We start from the raw sequence: 25,685 nt of genomic DNA, 5'->3' as shown, positions 1-25,685 counted from the left end.
TCTCTCAAATAAATAAATAAAATCTTCTAAAAATTTTAAATAAATTGACCATAGAAAATATTTATACTGCTGACACTAAAATAGACTGGTTTGAGGGCAAAATTTCATACTGTAGTTTATTGTGTTTTGTGTATACATGCATCTTAGAGAAAAAGCTGAGAATCATTATATTTAAATATCATTATAAAGAACTACAAGATACTAGGGGAAATAGGCTATCTTTTTTTGAATTACATTAAACTCTAGCCCTTTTGATCTACAAACTTTATTGCCACTTTTAGTTTATAAGTTCTATTTATACAGTCTTTTGGGTATTAAACTGTTTTCTCTGCAAATCTAGTTCCTTCTTATAAACCTTTTTTCTCTTGGTTCATTGACAGCTCATCAACCAACATATCTCAGCAGTGACAAACTTTAATGATTGAAGCACATATCTTGATTTCTCTCAGAATCTCAATATATTTCTGATTCAATACTGACTTTAGTTATTAGTTCATCCCCTCTCTTACTGTCTCCTTCCATCCATCAAGGATAAACTACATGTCAGGACTATAATCATTTGAACTGAGAGAAGAGAAAGGAATCAAATAACATTAGTTCACTGTAACCCAGCTATCACTTATTTTAGCTTGCTGTAGCATTTATTTCTTAATGATTATATCCAATAACAAATTATACTATTCCAATTTTCTAATAAGTTCTTGAAAATTAAAATTAGTTATCGTTTGATAACAACCAAAGATTTGTTTGATATTTCTCTGGTGTGCTTCAAACTACCAAATCTGGAAGCAATCGCTATAATAAAATGTCATGTTATAAATATCATCCGATGATGATATCTGTTTAGCATATCAAGCTAAGCTTGTATTTTGAAGTATTTTAATGCTTCAATTGACAGAATCATGCACACTGTGCACCATGAGTCTTGTCTGGGAAACTTTGAATTTCATCACAAAATTATTCCCTTTATTCACTATCTAACAGTTTATGCCTAGCATTTCAGAACAACAATTTCTATAGTCTAAAATTTCATGTTGAATCTAGGCTCTAGGAATATATATTTTCATCAACTTAAAATAAAACAAGGTTATAAAACATTTTGTAGATCATGATAAAAAATATGAGTTTATACATAGATCTATGTAAAATATACATTTATATGTATCCTACATTTACATATATTATAGATATATAAATATATAAATGTGTATGTATAATACATGTTTTATAAATATTTATATATGACATATAAATGTAGGAAAAAAAGTATCTAGTTAAATAGACAAGCTACATGTTGTAACAAAAAAAATAAGAATTAAGAATTTAACAGATGGGATTTTATTCTGCTGTTAGAATAAAACTAGCAAGGAAAGTAATTGTGGAGTATGTTAAAATAAAAAACAGAGACCAGCCTTGGAAATTTCGTTAGCAGACAAAACCAGTTTAGTCATACAAATAAAGCTTAATTTAGCTTGTTTGCGAAGCTAACTTCACCGGGGTCATTCATTGCTTAGGCCCCTGGAAATCAGAAGCAAAACCTAAACTGTCTCCCAAGATTGATGGAAGGTAACTATTGACCAATTTTCCTATCATTTAAGAAAATACTGATATTATAACAAATCGCTGTGAAGAATAGACAGTCCCTGCCTTCTCATCACATAAGCTGAGCTTTTTTATAGCAATATACTCCTGAGCCTCATTCCAGATTTTGGTTTGAGAGCACCCGGTCTGCAAATCACCTTTTTGGCACATGCAAAATAAACATCTACTAATCCCTACCTTGGTGATTCATTGGTTTTCTTTCTATTTCTTCTGAATTTTTGGCCAGTAAACATTGCCCACTTTATACATGGATGTGTGTGTTTATAGTAAGCAGAATAATGAAACTCTTCCCACCAAAGATTTCTACATCCTCATCTCTGCAATCTGCGAATAGATTACTTTAGGGGGCAAAGGGGGAGAAAGGTTGTAGATAGAATTAAGGTTGCTAATGATCTGACTTCAAAATAAGGAGGCTAGCCTGACTTTCTCTGGTGAATCCAATGTATTCACAAAGATCTTTAAAGATGAAAGAGGGAGTCAAAAGTTTCGGAGATGGTGACACACTATGAGAAGGATTCTATCTGCTTTTTGTTTTAAAGATGAAGGGAAAGGACTATGTGCCAAGAAACAATTGGGCTCTTGAAGCTGGAAAACGCTAGGAGAGCGGATTCTGTCTTAGAGCCTGCAGAAGGAATGCAACCCTGCCAACACCTTGATCTTAGCCTAGTAAAACCTGTGTTGGATGTATAATCTAAAGAAGTTTCAAGCCACTGAATTTGTGATACTTTATTACAGAAGTAGTAGAAAACTGACATGTTATGTATTAGCAAATTAGTATGTCTGTATTTTAACGTATTTTTGTTTGAATCATATCAATATCTTATCCAATTTATGTAATTCAGGAATAAATATGCTGTTTATTTTTTACCTTAAGATTAAGTATTTTGGGGCACCTGGGTGGCTCAGTGGTTGAGCTTCTGCCTTTGGCTCAGATCGTGATCCTGGGGTCCTGGGATCAAGTCCCACATAGGGCTCCCTGCATGGAGCCTGCTTCTCCCTCTGCCTATGTCTCGGTCTCTCTCTGTGCCTCTCATGAATAAATAAATAAAATCTTAAAAAAAAAGATTAAGCATCTTTGCCTCTCTATAGTGAATAGAGTTTCAGATATCATTCACTTAATGCTACCAAAATAGCACTTATAAAGCAGAATAATGTTTTCCTCATTATAAAAGTGTATGGTGTCTATGTGCATGAGTATTGAAAGAAGTAAAATTATGTGCTTGTAAAGGATTTGCTATTCTGTTAAGGTTTGCACACACAGACACACACACACACACATAGAGACATAAACACATTTTATTTTTGAGATAAAATGTATATACAGTGGAAGGCATAAATCTTGTGTAAAATTTGGAATTTAAAAAATGTATAAATCTAGGTAACCGATGCCTTAATGAAGGTATGGAACATTCCCATCCTTCTAGAAATTTTCCTTTTGCCCTTTTCTAGTAAATCAGTGTCAATCATCATAACACCTCCCCTTATTCGTTTATCTATTCTCCTGTTGAACAGCTGAGCTGTTTCTAGTTGAGGCTGTTATAATAACCTGCTATAAACACTTGAGTGCAAGTCTTTTTGAGTTCATATCTTTAGTTAAATAACTATAAGATGAATTGCTGGGTCATAAGGTAGTTGTATGTTTTATTTTATAATAACCTGTCAAACAGATGTCCAAAGTGACTCATTTCACACTATCAGCAAATATGAGGGTTTATAGTTAATTTTGTAATCAGTATAAATTATCTAATTCTATTTTGGTTTTATTTCAAGATTCTTTGGCTATTCTTGGTCCTTATCACTTCCCTTAATGAAGCAGCTTGTCAAATTCTAAAATCAAATCAGCTCTGTTTTTATTTGAAGTAAATTAGATCTATAGGTAATATTGGGGAGAATTAGTGTTTTACCTATATTAAATATACATAGCATGAAGTATAATTTGTTTTAATTCCTATTATTTTGTAATCTTTAGTGCAGAGTTATGTAATATATTTCATTAAATGTATGCCCAAGTGTCATTTATTTTGATGGTATTCAAGTAGAATTATTTTTCATGTTATTGTCCAGTAGTTTGTACTATTATACATAAATTAACTGATTTTTATAATGTTCTTCTATCTTTGCTAAATTTAAAAGTTTGCTGTTTAATCACTAGCTTAATTATTAGTTCATTTTTATTTTTACAGATTGCTTAGGATTTTCTATGTAATGTATGATGTCTATGCATAAAGGAAGTTTCATGTCTGTTTTTTTTGTTTGCTTATTATTTACTTATTTGTTTGTTTATTTATTTATTTCACTCATGAGAGACAGAGAGAGAGGCAGATATAGGCAGAGGGAGAATCAGGCTCCTCGCAGGGAGCCCATGTGGGACTCGATCCCCAGATCAGGATCACACCCTGAGCAGAAGGCAGATGCTAAACCACTGAGCCACCCAGGCATCCCTTATTTTTTCAAAGTTTATGCATTTTTTTCTTGCGTATTGAACTGATTAGGGTCTACAATGGACTGCTGAATTTTCAGGATGAGTCTTCCTGGTTTACTTTCTGATATTATGGAGAAGCATTTAATATTTCACCATCACATATATTAACAGTAAGCTTTACATGCATGTTCATTAACCGATCAAGGAAATTTCCTTCTATCTCTATTCAGTTGAGAATTTTAATCACAAATGGCAATAAATTTTGCCTAATGTTTTTCTGCATCTATTGAAGTAATCACATGACCTGTTCAGATAACGTGATGATTAATTTTGTAAGCATACATACCTGGAGTAAACACAAATTGTACATGTAAGAAAATCCCAGGGGAATATCCTGACCTTTTAAATAAAATTGAAAGTACCATACCTCCTTATTTATATGAAGGTACTTAAGAACTTTGAGGAAGGAGGGTCATCTGGGTGGCTCAGCAGTTAAGTGTCTGCCTTAAGCTTAGGGCATGATCCTGGAGTCCTGGGATGGAGTCCCACATCGGGCTCCTTGTATGGAGCCTGCTTGTCCCTCTGCCTGTGTCTCTGCTTCTCTCTCTCTCTCTATGTCTCTCATGAGTAAATTAAAACAATCTTTAAATAAAGAACTTTGAGGAAGGAGCTTTAATAAAAATAAACATATATATATAGTTCTTCCCTAGTCTTTACCAAAGAGATGTATGGCCCAAAAGGACTAACTCTATATTGAGGAAATAAATAAGAATACCCAGATCTTTAAGAGGTTCGATAGGGTCTGATTTGATACTAAACAACAGATATCAAGTGATTGAGCAATCAAATCTTATCAGAAGCTAAATTTTGGCAGTGCCACTAAGTCAAAGAATTGGGCAGCCTCAGAAGGTTATATAACTGGATATGGTATATTCAGAATTGGCCCAGGAAGACCAGAGAACAAGAATAAGTTTCATAGATAAGTGGTTTCAATTCTCATATTATCTATCACTCTTGTGCCAATGTCTCTCCCTTAGCACATATCTATGGCTTCATGGGTAGTTCCATATGAACATCTATAAGAAGAGGAAAAATTCCTGGGCCTTTTCCACAGATTGGTTACTGAGTAAGTTAAATATAGAATGCTGAGACACTGGAGACTCATTCAAGTATATCCTTAGAGTCAGAAGAATGTGGAAAAACTGACCAGCAGGCAGAGACATTTTGTGGACAGAGAGAAGCAGCCTGAAGTAAGGATGTAACTGGACCCCTAGGCAGTAGTGAATGAATTGATTTTCATCGAAGTTTGGAAGGAGGAAGTCCCAGGTAAAATAAATGCTGATAGAACTGTGGAAGCAGACATAAAATGTAAGAATTGATGCATTAGACAGTAATGTTCATCAGTGAGCATCCGCTGCTGTCAATGTGTGTGATTCATTTAAGAATTTGCAAAGAAGGATGTTTCACCTGCCCCCAAAGTGAATTAGTTTTAATGGAATTTAATAGTATTTTCATCTTTTTTAAACTACAAAAATCTTATTGTTAAGAAATTTCATAAGGATATTTACTTTAAAATCATTTTGAGTAAATAAGTTATTTATCTATTATTTTTGTTATTTTTGAGAAGAATTTTCATTAAGGTTTTACCTAAAATAAAGTATCTTACTTGGACTGTGTTTTAGTCAGAGTTCTCAAGAAAAATAGAACCAATAAGAATAAATAGATGATAGATAGATAGATAGATAGATGATAGATAGATAGATGATAGATGATAGATAGATAGATGATAGATAGATGATAGATGATAGATAGATAGATAGATAGATAGATAGATAGATAGATAGATAGATGATAGATAGATAGATGATAGATAGATAGATGATAGATGACAAATAAAATAGATCATAAAAATTATGGAGACTTAGAAAACCCATGATCTGCCATCTGGAAGCTGGAGACCTAGGAATGCTGGTAGTATAATTCTAGTTCCAGTCAGAGGGGCTGAGGCTAACCTCTCACTATGTGTTCAGATGGCCATTCCTCAGTGCAGGCCATTGATGGGGTTGGGAGGAGGGAGACAGAGAGAGAATGAGAGAGAGAGAGGGAATTCTCTTATATCTCTTTCTTTTCCAATAAGGAAACTAATCCTATCATGAGGCCATCATTCTCATGATCTCATCTGAACCTTACCAATTACGAATAGCTTCACCTCCAAATATCATTATATTGGGCATTAGAACTTCAACATATGAATTTGGTGGAGGAGGGGACACATTCAATCTGTAACACAAAGTAATGGAAAACAGTTTTTGTGTTTGAGAGAAAGCCTGTGGAAGTACTGATAGAGATATCTGCTAATATTTCAAGCTGCTGGAACCTCCAATCCCCCAGGAAAAATCTTGGCACAAAAGCTCAGCCCACTATATTATGAAAAAGCATTGAGCATCTGAGCATCAATCACCCTGACTTTCATGGATTGTGCTGAATTGGGTTTCTGTAGACTGGGATGCACATACTGTAAGGAAACTCTAATTGCCTTATGAAGAAAAAGGGGGAAAAAAGTTATAGCAGAGGTCACTGACATTCCAGCAGAGGAGTCCAAGCAGCTGAATCAGTGATAGAATGACTAATTTTAACACAATATTATCTTCTTGCCCTTCTCACTCCCATTAGCTCACCGGTTGCTTAGCCTGTGGAAGGAAATAAATGTAAATGTTTTGCAACCAAGTATGTGTGTCATTAGTGATTTCTACCAGCATTGTTTACCCTTCAACACCTTGACCTGAAGATTTTTACCCATAATCTTCACCTAGTACCAACAATAAGACACCTGCAAAAGAAGCAACAGCCAGTTGGAAAACATAAGTAATTCATAGATATGAACAAGTCGCTGATCTTGACAACTCACATGAATGTCCAATAGTCCATGAAAATGAAAATGGTAGTCACTGAAGCTTTGACTGCACACAGCATGTGATCCCTCTTGCCAAAATGTTTCTAGCTACTGACTCTTCTGAATCTCTAAACAATGAAGAGAAAAGGAAAACAATAAGCTCTCAACATAGTACTATGCCTCAAGGAGAAGGTATTACTATTACTGTACTGCATATATATATATATATATGCTTATTTTACTTTTCAAAAGAAACATGTTTTCTAAAATGAGGTCCATATTTTGCATCAACATCAGGTTACTAGTGTTATGTCTAAGTTATAAATTCCAGTAAGTCTCTTTGGTTCACAATTATATGTAAAATCATCAATGATTTATTCTGTGCAATGATCCAGAAAACATATTCAGAATTACTCAGATGCATTAGAGTCAAGTTATAATATAATAAATTAATGGGATAAGATGAAGCCAGTACAGGTGAAAAAAAATGTTCAGCAGCTCCAAAATGAAGACAGAGTTTAGATTATAGTAAAATGAGAGATGGGGACAAACTTAGTACCTCTGATATATATATGAAAAAGAAAATATAATATCTAAGTAAAGCCATAACTCTGTAAGAAATATCTTATCAAGTAATATCTCAGTAAAGACATAATATCCTGAGAAATTGCTATATACAATGCATTGAGTTAAGTATTTCATATACAGAAACTATCACCTGTGAAGTGGGTGCTATTTTTTTTTTAGTGGGTGCAATTATATCTATTTTTTAAAGGTATTTATTTATTTATTTATTTATTTATTTATTTATTTATTCGTTCATTCATTCATTCATTCATTCGAGACACAGAGACACAGGCAGAGGGAGAAGCAGGCTCCATGCAGGGAGCCCGACGTGGGACTCGATCCCGGGACTCCAGGATCACCCCATGGGCAGAAGGCAGGTGCCAAACCACTGAGCCACCTAGGGATCCCCTATTATATCCATTTTTAAAGAAGGAAACTGAATAAAGTGATCACACCAGATTACAGAGTGACTAAACTAATAATCGCTAAAATAAAGTTAACAAAAACAGTTATAACAATAGATATAATTAATTAGTGCTTACTATGCATGAAGTATTGTGTAAAAAAATAAGAGTTGTCAACATGAAGTAAGTAGTCCATACATCTGTTGTACAAAATATTGCTAATTTTTTTTGGTAAGTTGGTAAGCAAGTTGATCCTTGTAGTTTGTCTGAAAGAACCATTATTTGAAAAGTAACATACTCTATTTTTTGCGAGTTTATTTTGATTATTTTGATGAAATACAGGTCCAATTTCCAGGCTTTCAAGCATTTTAGAGAATTTTAAAATTTTGTTTTGCAATTAAGGGAACAGGATTTTCTCCTTTTGTATGTTCAATATCCACTACCGCAGCAATAGAAAATGAATAAAACTAATATGAGCTCAGGTGTATCAAACCTTAATTTTTAAAGTATTATCAGTTAATAATGTTAAGTTTTTTACTTGATTATACTAGAAATATTTAACTATTTACTCTGTGACACCCTTTTCTAGTTTCCTGCACTCAGCATACTTATATCAAATAGTTCTCACATTGTTTGGATTCTATGTCATGGCAAAAAAATTGCCAATCCTGTTATAACTATGGAAAAAGTATGAATAAATGGATGTTGAGTTAGCATTTGTGTAAGTACAAATATTTTCATTCATTGCATCTAGTTTTCATTTAGAAATCTGTCCTTCTACTTTATGTTTTTGGTCTGCATTAACAAGATTTTTTTTTTTTTTTTTCAGAAGTGCCATCTGGACACATCTCAGGGCAGAACTGAAGAAAACAGACCTTTGGAGTCAGGCCGACTCTAAAGTGGGGGCTTGAATCCCAACTTGAGACACCAATTTGCTGAGATATCTTAGACAAGCTGTTCAAATATTTCAAGGCTTCTTCTTATCTATAAATGTGAAAAATAAGAATTCCACTTTCCAAAAGTGCTTAGACAAGTGCCTGACACATAGTAAGCATTCCATAGATGTGACTTATCATTGTCCTTATTATTGTTATTAAATGAAAAATTAATGAACTATAAATAAGATCAATTGAAGAAACATCAAAAGATGATGTCTCCTAACTACCAATTTCTTGGGCCATTGGTTTCAAAAATAAAGATTAAATCAGCCATACTCAAACCAAAACAAAAATTATGTCTTTCTTGCTATTGCACAAATTCCAATACCTGGATTTTCTTTTTCATGACTTAAAATTATTTTTTAAAATGGTCTATGTTTCATGATATTATAAATAGAATTCTTAATATGTTTATGCTTTTACTATTAGTTTTGGAGCTATGAGAATAACTATGATTTTGAATATGGAGGCTTAAGTATGTATCCTCCAAGAATTCAAATGAAATTAATCTTCAAAGGCATTCAGCAATTAATTTCTATTGAAAGTTCACTATTTGTTCCAATAGTAACACCAATTTTTGTTCCTTTTCAAATTTCAGCATGTGTATATAGTTGATCCTCAAACAACATAGGGGTTAAGGGCACAGTCAAAAATCCACATAAAACTTTTTAACTCCCCCCAAACTTAGTGTTGACTAAAAGCCTTACAGATAACATAATCAACACATATTTCATAAAATAAGGTAGAGAAGAAGATATCTTTCAACAATCATAAGAAAAATATATGTACAGAACTTTATTTATCCAAAGAAATATATGTGTAAGTGAACCTGTGTAGTTCAAACCTGTGTTATTGAAGGGTCAACTGTATTTGGGAACAAGAATGATTTATGTAAATACATTAATTTCATTTCATTGTATTGTTCTGTGATACAGGAAAAAGCATTTAAAATATTTCATTTAAATAAAACCAAATGCAAATAAAGTTTGGCATCTTTGGATGTATTTTGCCCCAAGATTCTTGAATTTTTCATAGAAAGTCCTTAAGAATATAAAAGTGGTAAGAGAAATGTAGTTGCCACTGTTAATACTAGAATCCCAAGAAATAAATGTCCTCCAATTCAGAAAATTTCCTACTCATTATAAATATTCATATTACTCCTTCCTATGAATATTTATGGACACACATTTCTAACAATGTTCATTGAAACAGCCAGGGAAACATTCAGTTGAAAATCTCCAACTTAAAACACTGTGGAAATTTATCTCAATGAGATAACTATTCTACTCATCCATATGATGGGGGGGTGTCTGTATGTGATTAAAATTAGATTTAATTTTATTTCAGAAAACAATAAACTAAAGAATGTATAACTGATCTTGGAGAAAACTGAAAAAAATTACAAATTTCTCCTCATACTTACATTCTTCACTGAGTACCAAGCATTGTGCTGGGTTCTAGGAATGTAGAAGTGTGTGCACACACACACACACACACACAGAGAGAGAGAGAGACACCTATATAATGTACACATATGTATATGTAAGATGTGTATTTACATCTATACATTTCCCTTTATAAAGCATCTAGCAAGAGATTCATAAATGTGGTGAAAATGATAGTGACACTAAAATTGTTCTTTCTATACTGATATACTAGCATTAAGAGAGAGAAGAAAGAGGAAATCTCTCTCTACAACTATGGTATTGTCCAAAGGGGAAGATCAAATATGTGGGAACTGTTGAGAATTTTGACTTTTTATATTGTCTCACTGATTCTCTGAAGGTAATGATTAGGCTTGTGTTCACTGGCATCTATTCTTCTGACTTTTGTGCTATTTACAACCATTATATTTGAGCTAACTCTCTAGGCCATAGCTAGTGCAATGAGGTGCTATTTGGGTCATCTTATATTAGGCATGATGTCTAAAATAGTCAGCTATCCTTCTCTTTAACATTGAGGCCAATTAACTAGAAGCAGTTCAGTAGGGCTACCACCAAACTATAAGCCTGAATTATGGGAGGAATAAAGAAGTTCAGGTCTAATTATTTAATATATCTAAGTTTATTTATGATGAATAAAAAACTACATCTTTGAAAAGGATGTGAAGTCTTCAGAATGAGTCTCTGAGGTGCGGTTGTCATTGGCAACTATTGCATTAGGCTTTTCACAGATTATGGGAGGTTTTAATAGTCAAGAATAATCAATATTCCCATAGTATCCCCTTAGAATGGCCTTCCCATTTTATTTTGCAAGACATTTGAATAACTCGGGAAAGAAAGCTATTAGAGCACAATTAGTTTTGATTAAGCTTAATGTTTTCTCTTAACTATTTTTCTTAACTTCGGAGAAGATACTAATTTATATCAACTGACTAGGGTCTTCTGTATCAAAGTAATCCATACTCAAAATGGATTAATTTTTAATCTGTTTCAGGAATGAGACATCTCAAAAATTTTAAGCCACTTTTTGTAATAGCAGAATTTTAAAAATAAGATAAACAAAGCAGAGTATGAAATATATAGAATAGGTACAATTCCTAGTACTTAATAACAGTGAAATATAATAGAAAATGCAAAGAATAAACTGAGAAAACTGTTTCAATTCAAATAAAACCCCTATTTCTTAAGTGGTAAAGAATAAAACCATAAAATGTGTATCCTTCTCTAGTTTATACTCTAAAATGTGATAACTTAGTATTATTTATTAAATGTTACTTATTATAACCTAAAAATATAAGTTAATAGATCAGTACAAGGTTGAATTGAATTAAATCAAATTTGTTTAAACAATTAATGCTATTTTTAAAAAAATTATTAATTTGAAAAAATTATTTGAATAAGCATCTGAGACATGTTAGACAAGTTATTAGAATGAACACAATAGTTATAATAATCCTTCACTTTCCACCCTTTGTGAAATAAATAATTGGGAAAAAGAGAAATAACCTACATCAAAATGGAAAACAGAAAAAAAAAAAAGGAAAACAGAAGATAAGTATTATTAGTGTTAGAGTTTCAATGACAAGACCTTGACAGAAGCATTGAGAACCTGTCTCATACCTCTCTTTATCCATTTGACCCTTTCTTCCTCTCCCATCCAAAAAAGAGAACAGAAGATTGAGAAGATCTTTAAAAACTGTCTCTACCATTCCCAACTAAATGGATGACAGAGGTAAGAAGTCTGGGCTTTCCTTTCTTCTGACTGGCTAAAGAAGGCTATCAGAGGTCAAAGATTTCCTTCTAATGTAGAAAGTCATGACAATTAAGTTCAGTCATAGCAATATACCTGAAGTTTACACTTGGTGTCATTAATTATAAAAAGCAAAGACCTCAACAAAGAAAAAGGCCTCAGGATATATAACAGAAGTCAAGTATCACATTCTTATGAGTTTCACAAAGATGTTTTCAGGCAAAAAAAAAAAAAAAAAGTCTCCAAGTCATTGCCGGCTTTCTATGTATTTAGCTCTTTTTGCCCATTGTTCCCATAGTCTCCCACTGGACTAGAAATTTAACATCAAGTTTCAATGTTTTTACTTCCCTCCCTGAAGATCCTTATGGTAAATTTGGTCAAGCATGTCACTTGGTAATGAAAAACCCTGTTCAACTTGGATACATACTATATAACCAAACAGGTGTTGTCTACCTCTGTGGTCAACAAATAGGTAGGTTTCCACTAATCAAACCACTTATTCAGAACTCAAAGAAAATGGGAGATAGCATGGTCTGAAATGGATTTACTGCTGGAAAATATGAAGTTAAACATATGACTGATTTAAACAAAGTTCCAAAGAAAAAGTGTATCTATAAAATTTAACAGGAAAAGAGAGATTTTTAAGATTAGGAAATTTTGTATAGGTAAATAACATGATTATTGAATTAAAACTATGGGGACACCTGGGTGGATCAGTTGTTGAGCGTGTCCCTTTGGATCAGGGCATGATCCTGTAATTCCAGGATCGAGTCCCGCATCTGGCTCTCTGCATGGAGCCGCTTCTCCTCCCTCTGCCTATTTCTCTGGCTCTCTGTGTGTCTTTCGTGAATAAATAAATAAAGTCTTAAAAAAAAAAACTACAATAGTATTAGGGTGCCTGAGTGACTCAGTTGGTTAAGTGTCTAACTCTTGATTTGGGTTTGGTTCATGACCTCAGGGTGGTGAGACCCAATCCTGCTCAGGCTCTGCACTGGGCATAGAGTTTGCTTCAGATTCTCTCCCTCCCAAAGATGGTTAATGGTAATGTATGAGTATGGCATGATGTGTCTGACATTCAGGAGGAAATGCAATTATATGTACACATATTTTAAAATGTTCCCTTTAACTTATTATGTCTATTTTTAGAAAACTATTCTCAGACTAGAGACAGAAGTATGAAAAACGAGTGAGGTTCATCTTTGTTCACCAAAGTTAGTTGAACTCAAATAATAATCTTAGTAAGTTGCTAATTATATACTGTTTAAAGAAATATATGTATTCAATAACTTTTAAAAATATAATTCTACTCAATGTTCCTCAAACTATTAAGAGAAAAAAGATCAAATATAAGCTGGATAGTAGTATCAAGCAGTAGTTTTTATACTATAAGCTATATGTCTAAATAAAATATACTGATCATATTTTCTCTTGATCTTGAAATTATAGAAGATTTTAATTTTCTCATTTTCTTTTCTATATTTTCATATTTCTTGAAAAATACCTAACATGGTCTTCTGTAATCATCAAAAACTATATTATTAATAACAATATATAGGAAATATGAGTCTAGATAAATCATTTTGATGTTTTCATAGAAGATTTATCAAACAAAATGAAAAAATCTATAAAAATTCAAGAAAGAGAATATTAAGTTACCTGTAAAGAGAAAAATTAGAGAGGAAGACAAACCATGAGAGATTCCTAACTCTGGGAAACAAACAAAGGGTTGTGGAAGGGGAGGTGTGTGGGGGGATGAGCACTGGGTGTTATATGTAGGCAAATTTAATTTAAATAAAAAAATTAAAATAAAATAAAATAAAATAAAATAAAATAAAATAAAATAAAATAAGTTACTCATAAAGGAATAAAAATCTATGCAATATTATTTGTCGTTTTGACTGAAGTATAAGAAAAAAATAGAATAGTTGCAAAGCTCTGAAAATAATTCTGTAATATCAAAGCAATGTGCACATAGCCATAAGATAGCCATTGTCAGTTGTGTGTGATCTTAGAAAACATATCAATTATATACCCTTAATAAACTTGTAAGCTATTAAATTGACAGTATTAAAACTAGTCATACATGTGCTATAATTATGGTTTAAGTTTGGTTACAAAACCAATTAGAATCTATAATGTAAAAAAAAAATCAAATAGAATAATTTATGACTCCATATAAAATTAACAAAGTCAAGTAGATACATGAAAGCTGAAAACATAACTCCCCCCAAAACTGAAATTATCTTTTTAAACTCTTTTCTTTGATAGGCACTTAGTTTAACAGAGATATAAGAATCTCAGGAAGAAACTTCAAAGCCATCAACAGAATTTTTTTAAAAACGTTATTTCAAGATTTTGGCAGAAGATAATAGTAAACCTAGGCCATATAAAAGAATTATAACATAAAAGAAATTTGAAAAATGCAATCTCAGAGTGTAGTTTCAAAATTTGGAGATGAAATAAGTTGGTAAAAAATAATCATGAATGTTAATAAGCATAAAAATATTAAACTCATCTGTTGAAAGTAAAAGACTCTTACGTTGGACTATAAAGAATTCTAAGTTATCTTTCTTATAAGGGACACTCCTAAATCATCTAAACACATTTGCATACATACAATAGAGCTAATGGAAAAATAAATTATCCCACAGTGGTTAGCAGATATATATATAGCAGATATATAGCATATATATATATATATAGCATATATATGTATATATATGATAGCATATATATATATCTAAGCAGTTAGATATTTTATATATATATAGTACCATTCATAGAATATAATAGAGAAATGGTTGACAATTCAGAATGGTAACAAATGATATGAAGTATTTGGATATTTTTGACCAAAAAATACCAAAGGCTGTATTAAAAACTATTATGTCAGAAAAAAAGACCTGTAAAAATAAACTAAATAGGAAAATATTACCCTCCAGGTAAATAAACCCCTCAATAAAGGAAAATAAAACCCTCCAAATTCACTTATAAATCCAAGGCAATTAACCAAACACTACTGGAAATTAATTTTTAAATTTGACTGAAGTGATGTCAGCAAAATAGGAATTTCTAATGCTTATCCTAACTTTCTAAATGGAGAGTTAGGAGAAAGCTAACATCAACTATAATGCAACACTTCTTCCATTAAAAGAACTAAAGAGACAATCAATAGCAGTGAGACATCCATAGTTGTATTTGGTGTGTTTATTCCAAATTCCTCACAGTGAGGTTGGCCCAAACTGAAGTATCATGGGAATAAATTGAGCACTCTACACATACGTTCTACATTTAGAATTCTTTCTTATGCATTATCTACATTTCTTAACTGTTTTATATAGTTTGTAACCCAGCTTCAAATGTTATATCTCTTTTATTAATGTAGAAAGACAGACCAGGAAATCACATGCTTTGATATTAATCACATGGCTAATGAGAGGTGGAACAAGATTTCAATCTGTTTTCTAACTCAAAATAAGTGTTTTCATTTATTTCCTCTTAAATTTACATAAATGTGCTGATGCTTTTCTTTCATTCTTTTCTGAAACTTTCTAAAAACATTCACATTGAGAAAGGATTTGCATTTGGGAATGGAGATTTGTGATTAATCCTGTGGAGGGAAGATCAATGGTATTGTTTCAATAAAGTTTTTAAAAGTTAATAGCAAAAAAAAATAAAAAAATAAAATAAAAGTTAATAGCACTGGTGATAGGTTAAATATGTCCACAACTGTTTCTCCCGTAATTAAGTAGAGTTCTATTTACCCAGTTCTTCAATGTGGACTGACCTTGTGACTTGTGATGACCAACGCACTGGGTCTGAAAAGATACTGTATGACCTCTGAGTCCAAGACTTAAGAGATCTTGTAGCTTATGCTTGCCCTCTCAGAGTATCAACTGCTTGTGCAGAGGCTCAGGATAGACTCCATCAGGATGAGAGAGCAAATGGAGAGAGATACTCTGCTATCATAGGCTTGCCAGCTATTGAGGTTAAAGCCCAAAACGTGTGTGAGGCCTGCAGAGCCTCATGGCCCCACCTGACATAGCTAATGACTACAGATTCTGAGTGAGCCCAGCTAACAGCTACCCCAGAACAGGAACTAGCTGCCCAAGTGGAGTGGTGCCCACATTGCAAGCCACCAGAATCATGAATTAACTAATCATCACTGGTCTAGGCCACTGAGTTTAGGGGTGTTTGTCATGCAGCAATAGATAACTATGACATGGTGAAAGCATTTAGGCTTCATAATGGACCATCATAATCACAGGCTTCATATTGGAAGGATTTATATGAAAAGTAGAAATAAAATCTGTTCTCATTGGAAGATAATTGGATGATTTATTAGTGATGAAGATTCATTATTTCTGAGTGAATTTGAATTGTGACAAAAGCTAAACTGGGCAATGAATTACATAAGATGCTAATGCACAACATTTACATAAATACTATCTTATAGACATTACACAGTACTCAGAAAAATAATTTGTAGTGTGTTATTCCATTATACAAATAGAGAACACACAAGAAAGGAATTGACTTTTTATAAAGGCATATATAAAATGAAAAGCTGTTATTAATTCTTCTAGTCTTATTATGCTTTGGAATCTTATCCATAAATATGCATTGAATCAAATAACTTATATAGCCATGTATTTTTGTAAAGTGATAGATCAGAAGCCTCCAGTCACCACCTTCTTCTTCCATTCTCCAGCTATTTCATTGTCTCTCAACATATAAATCAAATTTTCAGTGAAAACATCATAATTTGAAAGCTATTTATATATAATTATGGCTTTTGCATTATCCTAAGACATGTGCACATAATCAAATTACACTTGAACCAATAATTTACTAAGAAAAACATAGCTGCTTTTATAACATTACTTTTCTCTATACAAAAGGTTCCAGATCAGAAACCAACCAGTGTTACTACTAGAATACAAGACCAGTATAATCCTGAAGAATCACAATGATTGAATTTCTTTCTGTTTCCAATTAATCTATCACTTATTAATTAGCATAAAAAGATATTATAAGGAGAATGCCAAATAATATAAAGGGAAATAATGTAAGTAACAAATATAAGGAAGAGAATTAACAAATCTAGAAAAGAATCAGATGCAATTTATAACATAAAGTCAATAAAAAGCTAACGAGGTGGGAAATGTACTATTTCCAAGTGTCTATTCTGGTCCATAAATATCACCTGGGACTTTACAGAGGGTGAGAGCCCTGGAAAGAGAAAACAGGAGCATAAGGGGGAGAGGAAAGAAGGGTGAACAGAACTGGGAAAGAAATCCTCTGGTTACTGATGATAGCCATGGCAAGGAATAAACTAGTTTCCCTGAGGTATTGATTCTTTCATAGAAATGGTGACATATGAGTGAAAAAAAAAAAAAAGACTGAGGAAAAAATTTAGATGAGAAGACACAAGAGAGTCTTACCAATAAGTTGGACAATTTGCAGAGGTCAGAATGTCAATGATTGTTTAAGTTCCCATTAATCAAAGAAGAGAGCTTTATTTAATAAATGGGATTTTCACCAGCAACATCAGAAAGGCCATGAATTAAAACTATGGCCAAATTAGCCTAGAGTTCTCCAGGCCCAAACTAAAAAAGTTTAAAACATATCAAATGATCTACAGGTCATCTAACTACCAACCAGAAGAAAAAAGTCCAATCTTCTTATGAAGGGAGAAAAGAGAGGGAAGACAAAAAACATACTTGATGTTTCAGAAAAAAAGATGAGTAATTGTCCCATATTTTCTACATAGGAGCTCTGTACCTCTGAGTCTCTTTTCTAGCCTATAAAATGGTGATGACATCACAATCAGTTATTGTAAAGAACAGAATGACACCTGAAAGGTCTTTTGAAAGTGTACGTAAATAAAGGTAAGGTATTGCTTGTATATTATCTGTAACCTATTTTATTCTCTTTATTATTTCACTCAATGTATCAGAACTCTGTTATTTCTTCTTTATTAGCTAGCTTCTTACCTCTGTTTTTCTCTTAGTCACCAAACTTTCTTTTTAAATCTTACTAGCAAAAAAAATAACACTATGGAATAATTTAAAAAAAAAAAGAAAGCAAACATTCTACTGCAAATCACTAAATACATGTAAGGTATGAATGATGATTTTCCTTTTAATTTATAATATTAATGGGGTCCCAAAAGACAGAAGACTAAAATTTTATATGCAATGTTTGGAACATTGAATGACATTTTTTGTGTATGCTTTTGTACCTGGGATGATTTTTTGTAAGATTCAAGATCCTTATCATTACCAGTGGTTAAAAGTGCCATCTAAATGGGACTGAGATATAGAATGATTAACTACACAGAATATCTTATCTGCAATGGTTTTCGTTTCAGCACAATCTACAAGTGAAAAATTTGAAGCAAACTAAAAAATTTAAATCAAAGAGATGGTTAAGAAAACTATTGTGTAACCTTTATGAAGAACAGTAAATTTTTATCTCAAAACACTAAATTTTTATCTCAAAAGTACTCATCTCAAAACTAAATTTTTATCTCAAAAGTACTCATCTCAAAACTAAATTTTTATCTCAAAATTATTTAAACTTATTTTTCAAATATTTCACGATATTTCACGATAGGGCAAATGCTTATATTTAAGTAGAAAAGCAGAATAGACTACTGTATGTTATTATTACCACAATATTAAATGAAAAAATACTTCTTCCATTTCCTAAACTTTATTGATTAATACTTTCTTAGGATTTCTAAATTATGGATGCATTACCTCTTTCTTTTTTCCATAATTATTCAAGTGTGTTCCTAAGTACCTCTATTTATGTTCAACTGTACTGGACACACACATACTATTATTCATATAAATTTTTTGTGTGAGTTTTATATACTCATTCAATATTTGAAGGAAATTTTCATCTATAGTATACCGTTCTGCCATTCTCTTCCTCAAAAATCCTCAAAAAAGGTTTTTATTTTTAAGAGGAAGCAAGGAAGGGGCATACTATTCCACAGAGTTTCAGTAATGACAATAGGAAATGGTTTAGTGCCCCAGGGACATTTCTATGTGAAACTATATCCCCCTTTTATTCTCAAATGTGAAAATAAAAGGCATAAGCCCTAAAATAAATTTTATTCTATATGAATAATTCTACTTACTTTCTTAGTATTATTGTTTTTGCAAAATGATATATTTTTGAAGAATGATTTTCTTAGATTTCATTAGGCTTAAGTTAATACACTCTCAAATTAAAATCTTGCAAAAATGAGATGATACTACAGTATATTTTGTTTTTTTTCATATTCATTAAAATATATTTGATATATAACAATGTGTAAGTTTAAGTGTACCATATGATTTAATATATTTATATAACGTGAAATATTTACCACAATAAAATTAGTTAATACATCACCTCACATAGTTACCTGTGTGTGTGCCTGTGTGTGTGTATGTGGTGACAACATTTACGACTGACTTTCTTAGCCACTTTCAAGTATGCGTCATAGTATTGTTAACTGTGGTGATCATGCTATACGTTAGATTCCCAGAACTTACTCAACTTAAAGATGGAAGTTTATGCCCTTTGGCCAGTATCCTCCCATTTCGTTTAACCCCAAGTGCCTGGCAATCACCAACCTACTCTCTGTTTCTATTTTAGCTTTTTAAAATTCCATATACTCCAGTACATCTTTACTTAAAGAAAATATATTCTTGGTTGGAAAAAGCAATTCAACCAAGTTTAACTTACTTTCTTGATTGAAAATAATAACTTCCTTATTGAGAATAATTAAGAGATCAGCATCAAAGCACTTCACACTTAAAAATAATGTCATATTTCCCATGGCCATTCTTTTATTTTCCACACAAAATTAAGTGTAATTCAAAAATGCTTGCATCTCTCTTAGTACAAAGATACATATGAAACATATCACAGTAGGTATGTGATACACATTTGACCTTAAAAACAGAGCTCTGTGAATCATTAGTTAAAATCACCAACATCAAACAAAATAACTCCCCCCTAGCTTTCTTATCTCAATTTTTTGTTTCTTTTCAGTGTTTTCCTTTTAAAATATATCAGTATAGTAAGATATGAATAATTATGAATAAATCATACTCATTCCTAATATTCATATTTATGTATATTCAACAATTTAAAGAAGATATGTCATGTTTTAGCCCTCTACTTGAAACTTATTGACAAAACACAGTGGTATTCTTATGAACAAAAATATACAGAAAATGCTAACTTTAGCAAATTATAGCATTATTCTTATGAAATGTTCAGGGAATTTCAGCTTTTAATATTCACTTTAAAAATCAAGTGTTAATTTTTTGAAATTTGACAAGACAGCGAAATTGTTACTGGTTGTAAATGACTTGGATCCCATTTTTCCCTTCTTATTCTAATAAACTAATGTCAAAATATGTAAAAGCAATGTAGTCATTAATGCTAAGTAGGTTCCTAGAATTGATGACAAAGAAAGATTCTAATTTGTATTCAGCTACAATTCTAACAGAAAGCTGAATTTTTGTAGAACCAATTTCAAAAGAAAGCCTGATGTACTTATTATGGTATAGTTTCATTAGGAAAGAAAATGCTCAACTAACTCCAACTCTTTAAGTAGTATCAAGATTGTAGATCTTATCATGCTCTTAGATATTTATCAAGATTGTAGATCTTATTGTGGTCTTTTTAATTTTTTTTTATTTTATTTATTTTTTATTATTTTTTATTTTTTAATTTTTTTTATTGTGGCCATTTAAGAAAATAAAACAACCTCCTGTCTCAGGGTAGATTCCTGAAGTGTAGCATTCCTCATTGTTCAGAAACTTTAAATATATTTTCTTCAATTAATTATATCACTTGCAGTCATTATAGTATTAGGCTTGAAGGTACATAAAATATGTATTTTTCCTACATGTATTCCTCCATAAAAGATTCTCCTTTATCAACATGTCTTCATAATTTTGAAAGAATATTAAAATTGGACGTTTTACAAGAATAAACAAGAAAAGCAGATAAACTTTGGTGTTGCACTTGTTTGTACATGTTTTGTGGTTGCCCTATGGTTTTCAGGCACTCCTTTTTTCCTTGGTACTGGTGTCTGCTGCTAAAGTTTAGTAAGGATATTTATATGCTGCTGTCATTTATTTATTTAAAAAGATAGTAAAATTTGTTATGAGCTCCAGAATGAACTTATTTAACTCACCAGTTACTTCTGCTGCAAGAGAACAGACCATGCTCTTTCACTTTATTTATTTTTTTCTTTCTTTCTTTCACTTTAACTCACCAGTTACTTCCACTGCAAGAAAGCAGACCATGCTCTTTCACTTGAGCTGAGAACAACTACATTAATAGAAAAATTCTGATGGTACAAGGGGGAAAAAGCTATGTAAGCCTCATACAATAGTAAGCATATGCTACTTATCATTGCTTTATTTAGTGCTTAGAGTCATACCATGAGAAGTAGTTATATTCCCCTTTTAAAAATAGAAGCATTGACATCCATTCACAGAAGTTAGGTTCAATGTCCAGGTTAATCAGAAAGAAGGGAGGGATGAGAATCCAAACCCAGACCTGGTGCTTCCTCAACTACATGTTAGATTTAATATCAATAATATGAAAAAGAGAATAGTTGTGATCAGTAGAGGTGGTTGTAAAGGATCCAGTGCCCTAGAACAGATGATTTAACATCTGAAACAGCAGAATGAGGAAGTAAGAGAAGCTCACATGATGAAACTATTAGGATGGAATCACTGCCAGTCTAGCCAATGAGATTCCTCATGCACTCATATCAAGATATCCCCCTCTTCTCACCTTTCCTCCTCCTCCTTTTTCTCTTCTTCTCTCTCTTCTTCCTCATTGTATGGCAACTCTGGCTTCTCCAAGTGATTCTTTCATGTTATCATAAAAGTTCTCCATGCATGTGTAGCTCTGTCCATGGAATATACTCTTTTTTTTATTGTTTTATGTCTATGGCCAGACTTAGGTTAGCCTCTACTAACAGACCACATGGACTCATCCTGATCCATACTTCTCTTAAAGAATACACAGCTGGGCCACAGTGGTGTCACCACAGATCATGGATTTGATCTCTATTGCTTTGATAGAACCTGAGTTCCCTGAAATCTGCTGAGCATCAATTTCACTAACTTTAATTCTGTTATAATATAACCTATTTCACAGGACTTATTCAAGAGTTAAGGAAAATAACGTTTATAAAACAAATAGCTCATAATCTATGTTTAATAAAATATTTCTAAAATTTTCATGTTTATTCTAGTTTTTCCCAATTCACCTATCATTCTTTCTGAGGACTACCATTTTTTTTTTGAGCCATAATTCAGGACAATGTCAAAAAAAAAGTTTTTCCTAGAAGATATCTAGCCATAGAGATAATATATAACCTTTTTATGATTTGCAATTCACTCATTTTCCTTATGTTCTTTATCTTTGGGAGAACCACAGGCACATGAAAATCAATGATCTCTTCTTTGAGAATTAGTTATAATGTTTTTCATTGCCTCCTTCAGTGTTATAAAATACAAATAACTGTAGGATACGTGCACAACTTTCTAACTCCTTATCTCCACCATATACAGAAAATGAGTAGGGCTCAAAACTAGCCTATGATCATGGATCATTTTCCAAAGGTCCTTTCCCAAAGCCATGATACTCTATAGTCATTGATCATATTGAAATTATTTCATTTCTTATTTGATAATGATCTTTTTGTTCTTCTTTCCTTTCCAGCATCCAGTCTATTTGAAGAAAGCTTGTCTTGCTCATGCTTTTACAGTTAAAGCTGATGGATTTAGTACAGATTGTCCAAGTCATTTTATCTTTACTTACAAAGGAAACCTACTGGTTGATGGAACGATGCTTGATAACACGAACAGTGCACTTCATTTGTAGTTATTAAACACTCAGCAGGCTCCTCACCACACTGACATGAGTTCCCCCGTCAGGACTCCTGTGTGACATGGCCCCACTGTGTAAGATGCCATTTACTGAAAATGAGAATTCAGCTTGGATCATTAATAAATGCCATGATGCTCTAAAACAAATACATCACTTGTTCTATGAAAAATAAAATGCACAGTCCAAGGACAAACAACACAAGCTCTCTTGCTTAGCATTTTAAAGTTTGTAAAGGCTTAACGGGGCATCTGGCTCTGTCTTTTATCTAAATACAAAATCCCTAATAGATCATGAGATGGTATGAGTCCAAATTAGCACAGCAAGGGAGATAAACCCATAAGTCACTAGACTGACAATTTTATACTGAGAGGAAAGCTCTGCCTTTGACTTACTGTGTGACTGGACATGTTACTTGAGCTCCCTGAGCTTTTTGTTCTTACATCTGTGAAATGGGTGTAAGAATAAATCTACTATTTCCCAAAGTGTAGTTAGCAAACAAATAGTGAGTTAAGAGCTTATTTTAAAAGTCAAAGTGAGAAAACTTCTAAAAACTCCATAATTTTTTTTTTTAGTTTCACGAGAACTAGAAAAAAAAAGAAATAAAATAAGCTATATCCTCATTTTTTTGCAGGATAACATTTTTCAAAAGGAGGAATACATAAAGATATTCAGTCTTATTGAATGTAAAAATACCTGTAAGTAAATAATACCTAGCTGACCTGCAAATAAAAAAAAAAACACTACAGTTGTACATAATTAAAGCATTTGGGAAACTTTCTGGCATAACCAAAGTTTCACTGTTGCAGTTATTATTGGTGGTGGTGGTGGTAATAATAGAAGTAGTGAAAATAGTAAAAGTAGGATATTGACTGCTTCCAGTTATGAGGTGTTGTTTTGCTTTAAATTCTTTCTACCCACTTCTTCCTTGCAAGAAATTAAAAGTAATCTTAAACGGCACCTGAGTGGCTTAGTCGGTAAGTGTCTGACTCTTGATTTAAGCTTGATCCCAGGGTTGTGAGATCAAACCCCACACTTACCTCTGTGCTGGGCATGAAGCCTACTTAAGATTCTCCCTCTCCCTCTGCCCTTGCCCTCTACCTCCCTCTCTGTCTCCCCATCTCTATGATTCTACAGTATCATAACAAAAAACCCAAAAGCTAACACTTTAAACCTTAAATTCCTTCATGTTAGATGACTATCATCACCACCCATATATGCACTCCAGGTTACTAGCCCCATGTAGCTGGAAGGATATCCTGTCCAGTAATTTCAAACAGTAAATTCATAGCGCTAATGCACTCAGTAGTACTAAAATACTAAATAATATGATTCATGTGCATACACTTCTGTAGTCCACAAATTGTTGGCATCTATCATTTCATTTGATATTTACAATGGTAGTAGAGGCAGGCAAGTAATAATATGCCCATTTAACAAGTGAGAAAGATGAGACCTGGTGAAATTAAATGCGTGACCAAAATTCACACAAGTTGTACTGGAAACAGAATTTTCCCTCATTGTAAGACAGAAACAATATTAGAATTTTGTTTTGAATAGAATAGCCAGAAAATGTTGAAAAGCAACATAGAAAGATTTTGTATTTTGAAATCAGTTTTTCCCTGTGAGTTTATTTTCCAAGCAATAAAATTTTATTTTGAAAATCTATGTGCTTTTACAATTGTAGAGAAGTTTGTCATGTGAATGTGGTTATAGTTTGGTTGATTTGCCTGAGAGACCAGATTACTCAAATATGTAAACACGCATTTTCTAGGGATTCATAATGCTTTGCATTGTGCAGTGGTAGAGATGTGAGGGATAGTCCTTGTTTCATCTAATTAGTTCCTCCTGTACTGACCTTACATTTATTCTTTGAGAAACATTCAAAGGAATCTCCTATTTTTGAAAATTATCTGTTTGATGTTTGCATTATGTATATTATATATAACAAATGAGAAATATAAATATATTTAATGCAAACATGTCAAAATAGACTATACATGGTTAAAAACAATAAATAAAAACTATAAAACTAAAGGGTTTCACTACTTTATCTATCCTGCAAACATGTTCACCTTTTCTGATAATATCTTTAGGTTATTTTCCTCAACACATGCAGCCAAGAAGATCTTCCTTTTAAGGGTAGGATCTTGAAATTGCATTTACTTCTTTATTTCAAAGACTGAACATCACTAAGTATTCAGAGAAACTTAAGCAGGTGTCATCAATCTATTCTCTTTTAAGGAGGAATGGAACTAAATTATTGAACATAAAATTTTAGCTTAAAAAGGACACACTTATAATAAGAACTACATTTACTCTGTGCCACCATGTGCTAGATACTATCCCAAGAATTTTGCATGTAATAATTCAATTAAACTGAAAAAAATAGGAACTCATGATTTACATTTTATAGACATGGAAACTGATACAATGTGGTTAAATAATTTATCTAATATTGCATAATTGCTGAGTGGCAAATTGTAGGCAAATGAATTACCACCCAAAGATATTTACATCCTAATCTTTGGAATGTGTAAATATATATATTACATAGATGGCAAAGGGAGATGGAAATTGCATATGGAATTGTTCTGTTGGTTTCAAGAGAGGGAGAATACTGTTCATTATTCAGCTGGACCCAATATAATCACAAGGATCTTTAATAAGAAGCAGAAAGCAGAAGAAGAGTCAGTGTCAGAGTGGTGCCATGTGGAAAAGACTTAGCCAGCCATTGTTGGTCTAAGGTG

General features: G+C 32.3%; 1 protein-coding gene and 1 long non-coding RNA gene across 25 annotated transcripts in view; one reads left to right on the top strand and one right to left on the bottom strand.

The window, feature by feature from the left end:
• LOC144302548 (uncharacterized) overlaps window positions 1-17,814 on the bottom strand; it is a 236,493-nt gene extending 218,679 nt beyond the window's left edge. For 18 of the 24 annotated variants that reach the window (XR_013369541.1, XR_013369543.1, XR_013369542.1 and 15 more), the window contains exons 1-2: window positions 15,806-16,174; window positions 6,933-7,045 (exon numbers count right to left, since the gene is read on the bottom strand). Coding sequence is in view for 5 of the 24 variants with exons in the window: in XM_077880008.1 (XP_077736134.1) it covers window positions 6,933-6,997 (65 nt within the window). In the remaining 19 variants the exon portion in view is untranslated. The other 6 variants (XM_077880049.1, XM_077880037.1, XM_077880043.1 and 3 more) reach the window with 5 other exon arrangements.
• A 10-nt stretch (window positions 17,815-17,824) lies between these two features.
• On the top strand, window positions 17,825-23,139 carry LOC144302609 (uncharacterized). The gene is made up of 3 exons (XR_013369548.1): window positions 17,825-17,909; window positions 21,311-21,426; window positions 22,771-23,139. It is a non-coding gene; the product is annotated as an uncharacterized LOC144302609 (long non-coding RNA).
• The last annotated feature ends 2,546 nt before the right edge of the window (window positions 23,140-25,685 follow it).

This window comes from Canis aureus, chromosome 2 (assembly GCF_053574225.1).
Source record: "Canis aureus isolate CA01 chromosome 2, VMU_Caureus_v.1.0, whole genome shotgun sequence".
In the NCBI taxonomy this organism is placed as follows: domain Eukaryota; kingdom Metazoa; phylum Chordata; class Mammalia; order Carnivora; family Canidae; genus Canis; species Canis aureus.
Note: the sequence above shows the minus strand (reverse complement) of the source record. Positions and strands in the feature narration are given on the sequence as shown.